General features: G+C 37.1%; 1 protein-coding gene across 2 annotated transcripts; it reads right to left on the bottom strand.

Moving 5' to 3' along the window:
- Positions 1-278: 278 nt before the first annotated feature.
- Positions 279-13207, bottom strand: LOC5515030 (palmitoyltransferase ZDHHC17). 2 transcript variants are annotated; one of them, XM_048729616.1, is made up of 18 exons: positions 13085-13207; positions 11478-11839; positions 11104-11181; positions 9971-10041; positions 9098-9171; positions 8943-9007; positions 8328-8401; positions 7168-7256; positions 6915-7040; positions 6334-6473; positions 4859-4962; positions 3299-3423; positions 2904-2966; positions 2514-2607; positions 2239-2322; positions 1817-1968; positions 1319-1413; positions 279-1211 (listed from the first exon to the last, which is right to left on the bottom strand). In XM_048729616.1, exons 1-18 carry the CDS (start codon positions 13112-13114, stop codon positions 1082-1084), a joined length of 1956 nt encoding a protein of 651 aa, XP_048585573.1. In that variant the 5' UTR covers positions 13115-13207; the 3' UTR covers positions 279-1081. The 2 variants fall into 2 exon arrangements, with proteins under 2 accessions (XP_048585573.1, XP_032240615.1); XM_032384724.2 differs by lacking the exon at positions 4859-4962 and adding an exon at positions 3798-3898.
- Between the last annotated feature and the right edge of the window lie 72 nt (positions 13208-13279).

Genomic DNA, 13279 nt, shown 5'->3' with positions numbered 1-13279 from the left:
TATTTAGTCCATTGGGGACTTTTCCCGACTGTCGGGCATATAGCCACTGCGTTTTAACAAACCATCTCTTAGATATTTTTGGAATTTTCTGAAACCAATTATTCCAAAACTGTTTAAAGTGTTAATCTGGAATTGTTTGAATTTGGGGTGAATAGACTAAAGGTATCTATTTGTGGCTTAAACTGTGTTATGCTGATCTCTTGTTTTCTAATCTGAAAATTATTTTGAAAAAATGGGGTTAAACATGACGAGATGTTTGATAAAATAAGGACGCGATAAAGCGTTATGTCATGTTTATGTCATTACTAATAATTATAAAAAAAACTGCTGAAACTTTGTACAAATACATTTTCGCGAACAACTTTGGATCAACACAATCTGTAAAAAAAAAATGAAGTGGATCCCCGCTAGCTCGAAATGGACTTGGAGTTCCCAAGAAACTAATTTTAAGTTATTTCAGAGCTCTGATCATTCGAACTACCCGCAACTCTGTTTTATCCCCCACAAAGGGCCGGGTTAAACAGGGTCCCACTGTACGACTTATCTCAAGACATGTCAGTGCTCTGTGATGAACTTTTAAAACTAGAACTTATACTTATACAATTTGTTCACGATTAAAATACTCTACATCCTTTGTATTATATTTTACATTGAAGTACGGCAATGCACACCCGCGGGGAGCCCAGGTGCCAATCAAATGTTTGACATGTGAATAGGGGACTCGCGCGAAGGGATCACGTGACCTTTTGGGTGGCAAATTCAAACAAAAAAACCCATAATTGACTGCGCCAGTCTCTCCAAATAAAGACTAAAAATAAAATGTGATCAAAGTAAGTGAAAATGACCCCCCTTGGAAAAACATTCGGGCTTTATTTGTAAGTGCTAACTACGTTGCTTTTTGTTGTTGCTATTTTGCCGATAACAAACTGAGCGCGCGCGATTTTGCCACCGAATAAGTCACGTGATCTCTATGCGCAAGTCCTCTAGTGACTGTCGAGCGTTTGTTTCATGGGCACGCTTTTCGATCCCAGACTTTCGCGGAATTGCCACGTGAATCACTTCTAGCCAATCACCATTCACGTTAAACGTGCTCCTTGCGAGATGTGTTCAGCTCGATGTCGTATTGTCTTTTCCAGTCGGTGCGCACCGGTCGGTACAGCCCGAAAAACGAGAAGCCGAAGAAGTCTCCAATATTGCTAAATAGATTTCGGCTGGGTGAAAAAAAAAAAGAACCAGTCAAAACATTTTCCGCATCTACTTGCGAAAGCTTTGAATTTGACCAGTTCTATAAAACAACGTGCGAGTTCACTAGGATTACCTGAAAGGACTTTGCGGGTTGCCTGTGCTGTCCATCATATGCGTGTATCGAGCCACGTTTAGACGTTCGTTGGTCGTCATGCCAATCCAGAACAGCTAGTCAGGACACGCGAAATGCACGTTATTAAACATGTATAGTTTATAGAGCAAGTAACACAGCACACTTCACGTTTCAATACTGCTAATAAACGTAGAGAAACACGTACTGCACGTAACGAAACACGTAATGTACGTAAAGCTACACGCAGTGCACGGGATATAACACACACCACACGTAATACGTACTGCAATACGCACGTAGCACAACTTGCAAAGCGTTCCCGCCAAATAATGCACGCAAATACTGAACGCACACTACACGTTACTGAACACACGTACACGACACGCTTTTCATGCCACATTTTTCACGTTACACGTCACGCTACACGACGCGCTTTTCGGGCAACACGTCACGCTTTTCACGTTACACGTCACTTTTTATGTTAAACACGAACCATACCTGATAAGACTGGCAAATGAACAGAGCGCCGACCCATAGGAAATGGAAGAGGGCGTTGACAAATCCCCAGGTAACCCATGGTGAACAGTATGCGCTCCGTACCATGGCGTCCCACCAACCGCCAGTATAACCCTCACACACATTCATGTAAACTGCGTAGAGTAGACAAGAATGACGGTAAGATATCAAGAACAGCTTTTTACACAAAATATGATGAGTGCTTTTATAAATAGCTGAATACAAAAATATATACTTTAAAAAAATTACGTAAGATAGTTCGAGAGTTATTGCCGCACAGATTCATCTTTGCAGTGGTTGTCATAAAATTGGTCGAGTAGGCTGTAACTTTATTATAATTAAGCAGGTCACAGTTCACTGTGATTAAACTAGTCAAGCAGGGTATTTTTCAGGTGAATACTCACATACAATGCCTCCATACAAATACCACTGGATCATGCCAAACAGGAAAAACAGGTATCCAATAAAGAAATGGTGATTACCCGCACCTGTCAATCAAGGGTGTCAATCAATTATCTTAACGCAACTGCGATTGGATGGTTATGCATGGTTATTTTGCATAAAAAGATGGGAATGTGAATAATCCATTATTTTGTTAGTTTTGTGATTTTTGTTTTTAGGAGAAATGTGCTGTTTTTATTTGGCACTTTCATCCCCCCCTTACGAGGAGTGTACTTACCCACGCAGTTTTCCACCCAAGGACAGTGATGATCAAACCTCGCCACACACCTGTCACACACCGAGCAATGCTTGGATCTGATTGGCCGGCGGATCTGAAAGATTTCCGTTATGGAATTATAACAGCAAAATTCGAGATAGGGGTACTTCACGAGCTTCCTGTGCCATTAAAATTCTGCGGAACATGTTTTAAGTGCTTAATCTGAAAAATCAATATCATCCCACCCCCTCCCCCACAGAAGGAATACTCCCAAAGGAACCCCTATCCTCAAAATTCACGCCCAGAAATCTGATGAACAGTTGCAACACAAGATTTTCAATCCCTTGAAATCGGCACCTTTTCCTTTTACATTCGCCACACTGACAAACAGTATAGGACGCCTTCACTCACAAGACAAGTTGAGCAAAAGCGGCTAAAGTCCAGCATATTTCTTTCCGCTAACTGTATAATCGTCTGAAATAAAGGAAAGATGTAATCAGTTAGATGTCAAGATGACTGCATTGAAAATAGTATTGCAAAGAAAAACAATTGGTGTGATGCAAAATGTTAAACTGGATAGAAACAATGCAACACACATGGTCACATAGCTTTTGTTTCCACAAAGGCGTACCCAGGGTAAGAGATCCTGGGTCCCCTCTTAATTTTTCTATTTTCCGGCGAGAACACTACCTTCTAGTACAACAGTTGTTGATAAAAATATGAGGATCCAAGGGGTTAGGAAACGGTACCCTCTTAACACTTTAACGACTGTTCACTCTCGCCATAGCACAGCATTCGGATCATACCCTTTTCTGTTCAGCAGGGGTGGTCTTGAGGTAGCCAGGGTCGGTCTTCCACGACTTGTAAAAGCAGTACATCAGTCCAGCGGTATTTACGAAGAAAACTATTAAAGTTTTGGGGGTGTTGACATGTGACAAGAGTCAAGGAAAGTTGCATAGCTTTGCATGTTTTTGGTGTGGTAACTTGAGCAGTGCTTTATTGGAAGAAAATACATGTTTATATCCTAAATAAAGCGTAATTAGAAACGAATTCAGGTTAGAAAAAATTCTGTTTATGTGGAAGAGGCAAGAAATTAATAATACTTAATATACATTATATAATTTTGAGAGGCGAAAAATTATTTTGATTAAAATTCAGAATTGGTTTGATTTAAAATTGGTTACTGATTTTGTTTTAGAAGATGGATCGCCTGGATCCTGCAAGAAGGTGTTCTTGTATGCATGTTTTTTTTTTACCACAATTCATATGGTTCCTCACTAATACAACTCACAAATCAAAGGATATAAGGCCAGTAAAAGAGAAACCATGTTGTGTACATATAAAGTTTGGTAGCTAGGTAAACAGCACATGGTAGGGGGCTGCCAGGGTCATTTCTATGGAAAAGTCTAGAAACAGAGGGTGTAATGTATAAACTTGTTAAGCATTTACCATATCGAGCCCATTAAGCTAGAAAGGTATACTTATCCAGGGTCGGATACAGGGGGGGGGGGTGAATTGGGTGGATATCTACCCCCCTTTTTGAGTAAAAAAATCGAAAAAAGAAACTTTGTTTGAAGAAAATAAATGTCTGAGGGACAGGGGGTACTGTCCATTCTACTTCGCCAGCTTGACTTTGCTGACGGGACAAACCCAATTCAGCGTGAAAAATTGTAAGATCTGTGTAGCGACCTATCAAGAACCACTGGATCAATTATAGGCCGTCTAGCCGGCCATTATCAACCTCCCATTTTGAACCCCTGGATCTGCCACTGTAATACACACCTCTCTCAAGACCTAACAAAGTCCAACACCTTTCTCAAGACCTAACAAAGTCCAACACCTTTCTCAAGACCTAACAAAGTCCAACACCTTTCTCAAGACCTATCAAAGTCCAACACCTCTCTCCAGACCTAACAAAGTCCAACACCTTTCTCAAGACCTAACAAAGTCCAACACCTTTCTCAAGACCTAACAAAGTCCAACACCTTTCTCAAGACCTAACAAAGTCCAACACCTTTCTCAAGACCTAACAAAGTCCAACACCTTTCTCCAGAAATGCGAACACAAATGTGACGGGTGTTAGTAATTAAGACAACATGCTTTATTAAAAACACACACAAGCTTTTATGGCAATATAAAAGCATTTCTTGAATGCAGTTGGCTATATTTCCTGTCATGCATTAAGTTGAAATGATGTGAAATTGGCGACAATGGGGTCTTATTTTAACTATCTTCAATGCAATCATTTTATTCATAATAAAAAAGAGGAAAGGTAGTCTCATCCATGAGTGATTGGCATAAGTCTGTCGAAAGGCCCAATTTAGAGTAGCAAAAAATACAATTGCGCAGATTATGCAAAAGGATATATTGCCACAAGTAGACGAAGGAAGTGAAGTAAAGAAATGCCTTTGTTGCCATAGTGATACCAAATATAACTGTGCTTTCATTGTCAATATTGAGAATAAATAATCTGTAAAAACAAGAGTTCATTGTGAATCACAAATATATGATCTGTCTGATCTGATAGGTAAACTAAAAATAATAATCACAAAGCAATATTATAATGGTCTTCCAATTATCTACACAGTAGTGATTTATCAATAATCAACACACAATTAACGAACCTTCATTTGTCAATCATTATATACCAAAATGCCATCGTTATTAGTCTTCAATTTTCTATAAAGTCTTCTGACAGTCATTCATATTTCATTAAAGTCAATAATTCAAGAATCATTAGTTTTTGATGGCCTTTAATATATGTATATAATGTAAAGAACTCAATCATTCCTTGTCAAACATCCAAAAATTATTTGTCTGTGGTCCATACTAAAGTATCTGTTCTCAATAATCTATCACCCCATCTATATGTCATCGTTATTTGTGTGCATCTTTTGCCTAGTATCTATGATACTTTATAAAAGGTGGACAAAGAATGACCTTGAGCCTGGAATAAGCAGGTAAAATATGAATGTGGGGAAATGTTTGTCTGACTCCAAATGCAAACAAACAACTTTTTTCCTTATCACATCATATTATATTCTTGTTATTAGATGAGAATATTTTTCAAAATGAGTAAAGTGATTGATCATGAAAACAGTATTGGTTAACAAATGAGTTGGTGCATTATTTGCAGCACAAGGCTTTATGCTTGGTTAGATATGCACTGCCACAGTAACACCTTTTACAGTATTCACAACAGCCCATGAGAGAGCAGGGGCAACACATACTGTAGAGGCTCTTGGCTAAATGGTCACCAATTCTGCCACAAGAGCCCACAGGGTTTCACTAACAGTACGTAAAACTTAATGCTCATGATGCTTAGCGACTGAGGCACTTGCTATGTTATTATTGATCACCCAAAAGCCTGGCCTCCACGAGATTTCCCCAGTTGCATCACGACATATCATGGGCTATTGATAATCCCAGAGGAGAAAGAAAATGTTTCATAATGTCCTTGTTTCATAATGTCATGTTTTTTCCATCGCAGCTAGTTTGGAATTGAAAGCAAAGCACAAACACATATTGTTTTCCTATGAAATGACCCACTTTTTGGTGGTAAAGTGTGTGTATGCCTCCTGCATAACCACATATCAGGCCCATAGCCAAGAGGAAGAATCCCCCCTCTTGACTGGAAGGTCTGATTTAATGTAGGGAAATCTACATTCTAAGTGATCTAGGGCGACCTTCCTAACATGAGAAAATGGTATGCTAAATGCAAGGTAAACAACCCCCCCCCCCCCCCCACTCAAAATCCTGGCTACAGGCCGGCAAAGTGCCTGGTGCCTGTATTGTGTGCCCACAAGCCAAGCTTGCTATTGGACACACAATGTATGCTTACCTCATGATGTACATTACTACTGCCGTTAAAGCGCCTAAGAGAAGCAGGGCGGACCACCACACTGAGGAGTATTCTAAAATGGCACCAATCAGGAACATTGCTATGATGGGCGTGAAGATCAGCACATACCGACGGACAGCCTGCAATAATTGGTAACAACTTTGGTAACAACTATCTGCAACTTAAAAACACTTTATACAGTAGCTACCATCATTCACATTATGACAACCCAACAAAAACTTATACCACTATCCAAGCATGTGCACCATTGATGACTAAACAACTATAGCAGTAATCATGATTGTAATCATCATCATAACCAATCACCATACTACAACATATGAACATCATCACTACCAGCAATCATCATTATCAACATAATAATCATCATATAGTAATCATCATTAAAATAATAATAATCATAATTATCAACAACATCATCACTACCAGCAATCATCATTATCAATATAATATAATAGCACTCATCATAATTATCATAATCATCATAATCATAAAGTTTATCACCATCAAAACCACAACAAAGCATACTAGATCACACTATCCTATCGATTAATACCAACCTTATCGGTTGTTAAAGGACGTAGTAACAAAGGCTTTCCCTTTCCTTTGTCCATACTGAATAATTCCAACTGAAGAGAAACCCATTTATTTTTCTTCTCGGTCGCAATATCTGCTGGCGTTTCACCCTAACACACCAGAGAAGTAAAGAATTCATCAACATTTTCTGATGTTTTAGAAGTTTCTATTTAAGAAATCAAAATCTCTAATAGGCAGGGAGGTTTCAATAACAATATAGCAGATTTAATCACTAACCTTTGCATTGACCAGGTCAATAGAAGCACCAGCCTTGGCAATGGGGTGGATCACATTATGATTATTAGAGCTGACAGCCCAGTGCAGAGCTGGAATAGGAGAAAACTCCTTGTGATTTCTACTCATATAACTTAATCACTGTGTTAAGGTATTTGCCCAGGCTAAAAAGGCATATTATTAGTTTCGATAAAGTTGTGATTATTCCAAAAAAAGATCCAGAATGTATAAGATCTGATGCATCAGAAATGTGCAAAAAGTATTCCACTAATGCAGAATAGGAAAGGTTAAACGATGCATTGCCCCAAATTTGTTCCTCTTTCGCTACTGATCCATTTCCATTAGTTTTTGCCTCTTTTTTTTTTTTTGCTTTTTTAAAAATGCTTTAAAAACAAACAAAAAGTATGAGCTTCTAATATAATCCAATTTTAACCCAAGCTGTCAATCAAAAAATTGTTGCATTTCTTGGATGCACCAGATCTTATAGATTCTGAATCCTTAGTTCAAATAGCCACATCTTTATCAGAACTACAGGTATAGTATGTAAAAAAAATACTAATAAAAGAAACTTCCTTTTTCAAGCCTATGCTAACTTCTCTCTCAAATGGTGGCTTGGTTTTATTATTTTCCTGATTTTTCCTTTGGATTTTCAAAATAGAATAGTTAGGCAAAAGGGGGTCAGAATTATTGAATGCCAGCCTGGGAAATATCTTAAATCTCAATTGGCTATCACTTCAGCCAAACTTATGGATGACTAAAATAAATACTGTAAATACCAATGTTTTAGTGTCTTTTTGTGTTTACTTTCAGTCTGGTAATCCCTGTTAGATTTCTAGAGTTTTCCTTTTAAGTTTTCTACTAACATTCACTTCTTGGTACTTATTGTCTGACTCACACTTTTGGGTGGCAACAATACAAAGCTGATAAGCTGATTAGCATGTGGGAATCAAAGTTTTGATGACATAACTTCAGCTGTAAATGTGTGTTACACTAATCATTTGTACCTATGAAAACAAATACCAGATTCTTGTAATCTACTGTACATCCATAGAGCCACCAACCCCTAATATGGATGGGAAACCTCCTTATATGGAAATAGCTCCCCTTATTTGGATGTGGGTCTCCTTATATGAATGCTAACCCCTTATATGGATAAAGCCTACCTGTGTTGCTATGCACACTATCTGTCTTATTTACAGATGCACCCATCGTCACCAGCATTCGCACAGCATCCACACTAGTACAAAATAATTACCATAAACAATAATCTAAAGAGTGCACTAGTACAAAAGAATAAAAAAAAAAATGGGCCGGGAAATAGAATAATCTTGATAGGGCTGTCACCAGTGTTCTAAGGATTATCTATGAACAACAGCACTGCATGGATAAGTGTTTAGCATAGTTCTTTAAAAAAAAAACTTTTCTGGGTAGTGCTAGAGTTTTTATGGTTGCCAGGTATTTTCTTGGTTTACACTTGAGATTTTTAATGCCATTTTTGTTACATCTATCTGTCCATAATGGTGGTTATAAAGTATATATTACTTTCTAAAAAACATACTATGTAGCATTGGAATTCCTACTGTATACAATACATGCATTGTTGCGGAGATTAAGCATGTGAGCCAAACAAGCATCTAGCGAAAATAGCCCAAAAAATCAAATTGCTGTGACAGATGCAACATTAACTGCACTAAAAGATCGCAAGTGTAAACAGGCCTGTGAATGATTTCTTTGGGGTGAACATTTTCAAGGAAAAAAAAGAAATAAAAATGGCATACCTAAAGCACCTGTACGCAGCCCACATTAATGGCGTCATGCCATTCTTGTCAGGTAAATCAACATCCTAAAGTGAAAGAAAAACAGACGTTACAAGTAAAATCTTGCCCTAGATTCAAAATAAAATATTTCCAATGCCTTCAAAATTTTAACTAACCATTCCCTTTGCTAATAAGTAGGCCATTATTGACGTTTGTCCATTCTGTGCAGCAGCGTGAAGAGCTGTACAACCTGCATACAGTAAATAATAATAATAACAATTATATCTACATCCAACACCTTCAAATTCCTGTTCTGACTCCTCATTCAAAAACGGTGTTTGAGCTCTTGTAAGCAGACAATTCTAATGACAGAAACTGTCTTTTTGCTTCTAGCAGTGTCTGCTAAAAATAAACGTTTACTGCATTACAAAATGATGTAATTCTAAAAAGGAAGAATTTGGAAAAAAAAATATGTCCATGTTTATGTTTCTTTCAAAAACAGCAAGGAAAAGCAAAGAGAAATGCATTTTATCAAAACTACAGTATAAGGATTTTAGATTTTCATCAAATTATGTACTAATTTTAAAATGAAAGAATTTAAAAAAAAATAATGTAAATGTTTGTTTCTTTCAAAAACAGCAAGTAAGAGCAAAGAACATACATTTGATCAAAACTACAGTATATTGATTTTAGATTTTCTACAGTATACAAAAAAATAATTATGCTTTGATCTGAAATAACCTTGATGCAATTGTTGACACTGGGCTAGAGACATAACTGCACTGTTGGACATGGCATGTGCCAGTTACATTTGACAAAAGCAATATCCAATAACATTAATCCACCCTGTAGCATTTTAAATGCTACTGAGTCTGTTAACCATGGATATGGCCTAAGGCAGCGCAAGGGTCAAAAGATTGTTACCTGAAACTAAGCTCCTTGAAAGTTTTGTAACTAGTAAATTTGTGTTGTAAATTTGACCATCACTGTGTTCCAGTTTAAACCTACTTCAAATGTGGATAATAAACCCATTCATTCATCATTCACACCTTCAACATCCTGAATTGTTGGGTCAGCCTTGTGCTTCATCAAGCAGACAACCATGCCTAAATGGCCCTGTCTAGTGATGTACAAATAAAATAGATAAGCTATACAAAACACAATCATCAGGTGACATATTGTAAACAAAGGCTAAATTATAATGAAGCTTTTATTTAAAAAAATATTTCTTAGCAGATTTCTAAACCTTAAAAGATGAGGATGATGGTGATAATGATTTTGTACCTAAAACAATCCATCAGAAACCAAATCCCTGAGTGTAATGGCTTAGCCCTCCTCCCCCCCCCCCCCCCCCACACTTCTCTGGGGATAAAGGTAAGATTTTATGAAAATTACACTATATAGTCTTCCTTTTACTTTAAAGGGGCAGTATCATGGTACATACTGCGCATGACTTGAGCCAGTGTTTATTGTAGGCTTTTAATCATCTACAAACAGTTTAACTTTTAGCTGTCAAAGCCTTGTTAAAATAATATGCAATGTTCTATTGAAAACTATGATTATTGACAGTTTGTGGTCATTTACTTTGAATTTAAATTCATTGTGTCTAGGCCAGAGAGCTATTGGAAAGCTCTTACCATGACACTGCCCCTTTAACTTAGACACCTCACAATTTAAGGATTATTGGCTGGGGGGTCAGAAGACAGAATTAGTAAATAGATAGGTGAGTATAACTGGATATGTTTGTTTGAAAGTCACTAAAGAGCACTGTTCATGAAACATAGAGGTAAAAATTTGGCAAGAATCTAGATATAGATGACATGTCATTACCTGACATTTGAATTTTGCTAAGAAATTTAGTTAAATCCATATAGAGACTTGAGTCATTAGGCATCCATTGCTGAGTGCCATTAGGGAGCTGACCCAAGTTTTTAGGCAACCAGTTCCATAGTGGACAGTTGCCTAACAACTTGTTTGTCTAATCTTCAGTACAAAATCTGACTCATAAACAAAACATAAAATCTCTAGGAAGTGAACAGGTAGGGAATGCAGTAGTTTTTAAGCTGTTATTTTCTTTATTAGAAACACTTTGTGCATCTTATACATAATATAGTATAATGGTAATTTTGGATATTGGAAAGAGAGAGGGGACTTTCAGAAGAAAATATGGCTTTTTATGTACCTTATGGCCCAGTGGAGAGGACTTGCATTTAGTATGCCACCTTGGTGATCAACATCAGCTCCTTTTAAAATCAGATATCTAAATAAAAACATAAATGACAATTCTTGAGGGGATGCACAGAGGCTACATGTTCGAGGTTCTCATTAATAATATAATAATATTAATGATTTATTTCTTATATTATTTTCACTGTTTATTAATCATTTTTATTATATTATTTATTTCTTATAATATAATAATAGTAATTCATTTTTTTATATTTTCTATATATATGGGTAATCTATGTGCATAACATTTTACAATGTAATGTGTAGTTTATAATTCATTTCATGCGGTGTAATGTAAGTGTCTAAACAAAATAAAATAAAACTTACTCTGCAATGTCAATTCTGTTATTAATAGCTGCCCAGTGAAGTGGCGTTATATTCTCAGTGTCAGCTATACCAGGACTAACTCCTTCCTTCTCAACCAATTCCTGGACCCTGCTTACAATCCCATACTGTACAGCTTTGGTCAAATCAAACTGGCTATAGTCAAGGTGTGGAGTCGGCACATTTGGGGTACTAAATGGATTAGGGGGAACAACAAAACCCTCTGAAGACTGGGTAGGGTAGGGTCTATCTAGTCGACTCCCCAAGTCGTGAGAGAGGCCATGAGCTCCTTCCCCATGACTTTGGCCACCACCGCTGTGACTGTGTCCATGACCTTCGTTGCCATGGTGACTGTGCCCGTGGCCCTGTTAATAGACAATCACTTTCATTTTAAAAACATCATGTTAAAAACAGAAGACAGAGTTAACGAGAAGGTGGTGTTTTCCATTGTTCATTTGAACTACTATGTTTGATTTGGAACCTTTCACTTCCAAATCAATGTCCAATTCATAATTTTCCCACACAACTTTGATTTATATCAGATGAAATAAGGAATGAGAAATTTAGCTGCGAAAATCATCCTTTTCTCAATCGGTTTTAGTGTGATATTTACAGTGCACAATGCTTTTTGAGCCTGAGATTGGAATTAACCAATCACAAAGGTAAAACATTTGTGGATATGCATGTATTTAAATCACTTGTCTAGCACTGTTGTTTGGGGGAAAAACTTACATAGCAAGGAATACACATAACATGAGAAGGAGTACTGGAATTATTTCACAAAAGATGACAAGTCCAAGGGAATTTGTGTATTTTATCATCAATGATTGATGGAAGACAGGCCATAATTAATAATAAAAGATATATAGGACAATTTACATGAATTTATGTAATGGTGCAATTTGATTTCATCAAGTATGGCAGACATATTTTCAGAATTATTCAAGTTTTATCTATGCAAATACCTACTCACTCTTTCTAAAAAGTTGTTTAGTTTTGTGATGTTAATACCCAGCAGTTAAAATTACAACTTTTCATGTAATCACTTTACAAAATAAGAAGGAATGCACATTAAAGACATACAAGAGGGGTGCAAACTACACGCTAGACTATTGGATATTCAAATAACTATGAAGTGCTGTGGATAAATTAGGCTTAAATAGCGCCAGGTGAGTTTCATTGGAGTTTATCACTACGGGTGATGGCGGCCATGTCACGCCAGGTGATAGGATTTAGCCCGGGGTTTACACACGCCATGGGCGAGGAACTCCGACCACCAACTTTAAACAAACTTGAAACTAAATCGAAAGATGTAAGAAGCTTATCTCAAACTGAACTGAACTGAATGTCCGTAAAGTAAATAAATCTATAAATAAACGTATTATTTTTGCAAAGATGGATTTGAAGTATGCAATAACGATTTATATCGTTCCAGGTTCTGATACAATGATAGGATAACTTTTTTAAAGGATAATATACGCGCCTTTTTTTCCTAATATTTAAGTCAAACAGTTACCCCAAAAAGAAAAAAGCATTTAGAAACGGATCCTCAAGGTAAGGCTGTTTTTTTTTACGCTATTATTAATAAACACGCTGAAGTCTCCACTTACCCCGCCAAATCCTACATTCAGGGCGGCCATCTTGGAAATAAGGATTATGACTGACGAGGAGGACTGGTAACGACACAGGGAGTCGGTGAAGAAAGTGAAGAAGTGATCTTCCACAAGGAGCCTAATGCTGTGTTTACACTTGAGCGTCAATCTAGGTTCAGTTTGTGGTTAACCGAACCCCGGTTAGGAGAAATG

This window comes from Nematostella vectensis, chromosome 6 (genome assembly GCF_932526225.1).
Source record: "Nematostella vectensis chromosome 6, jaNemVect1.1, whole genome shotgun sequence".
Taxonomy (NCBI): domain Eukaryota; kingdom Metazoa; phylum Cnidaria; class Anthozoa; order Actiniaria; family Edwardsiidae; genus Nematostella; species Nematostella vectensis.
Note: the sequence above shows the minus strand (reverse complement) of the source record. Positions and strands in the feature narration are given on the sequence as shown.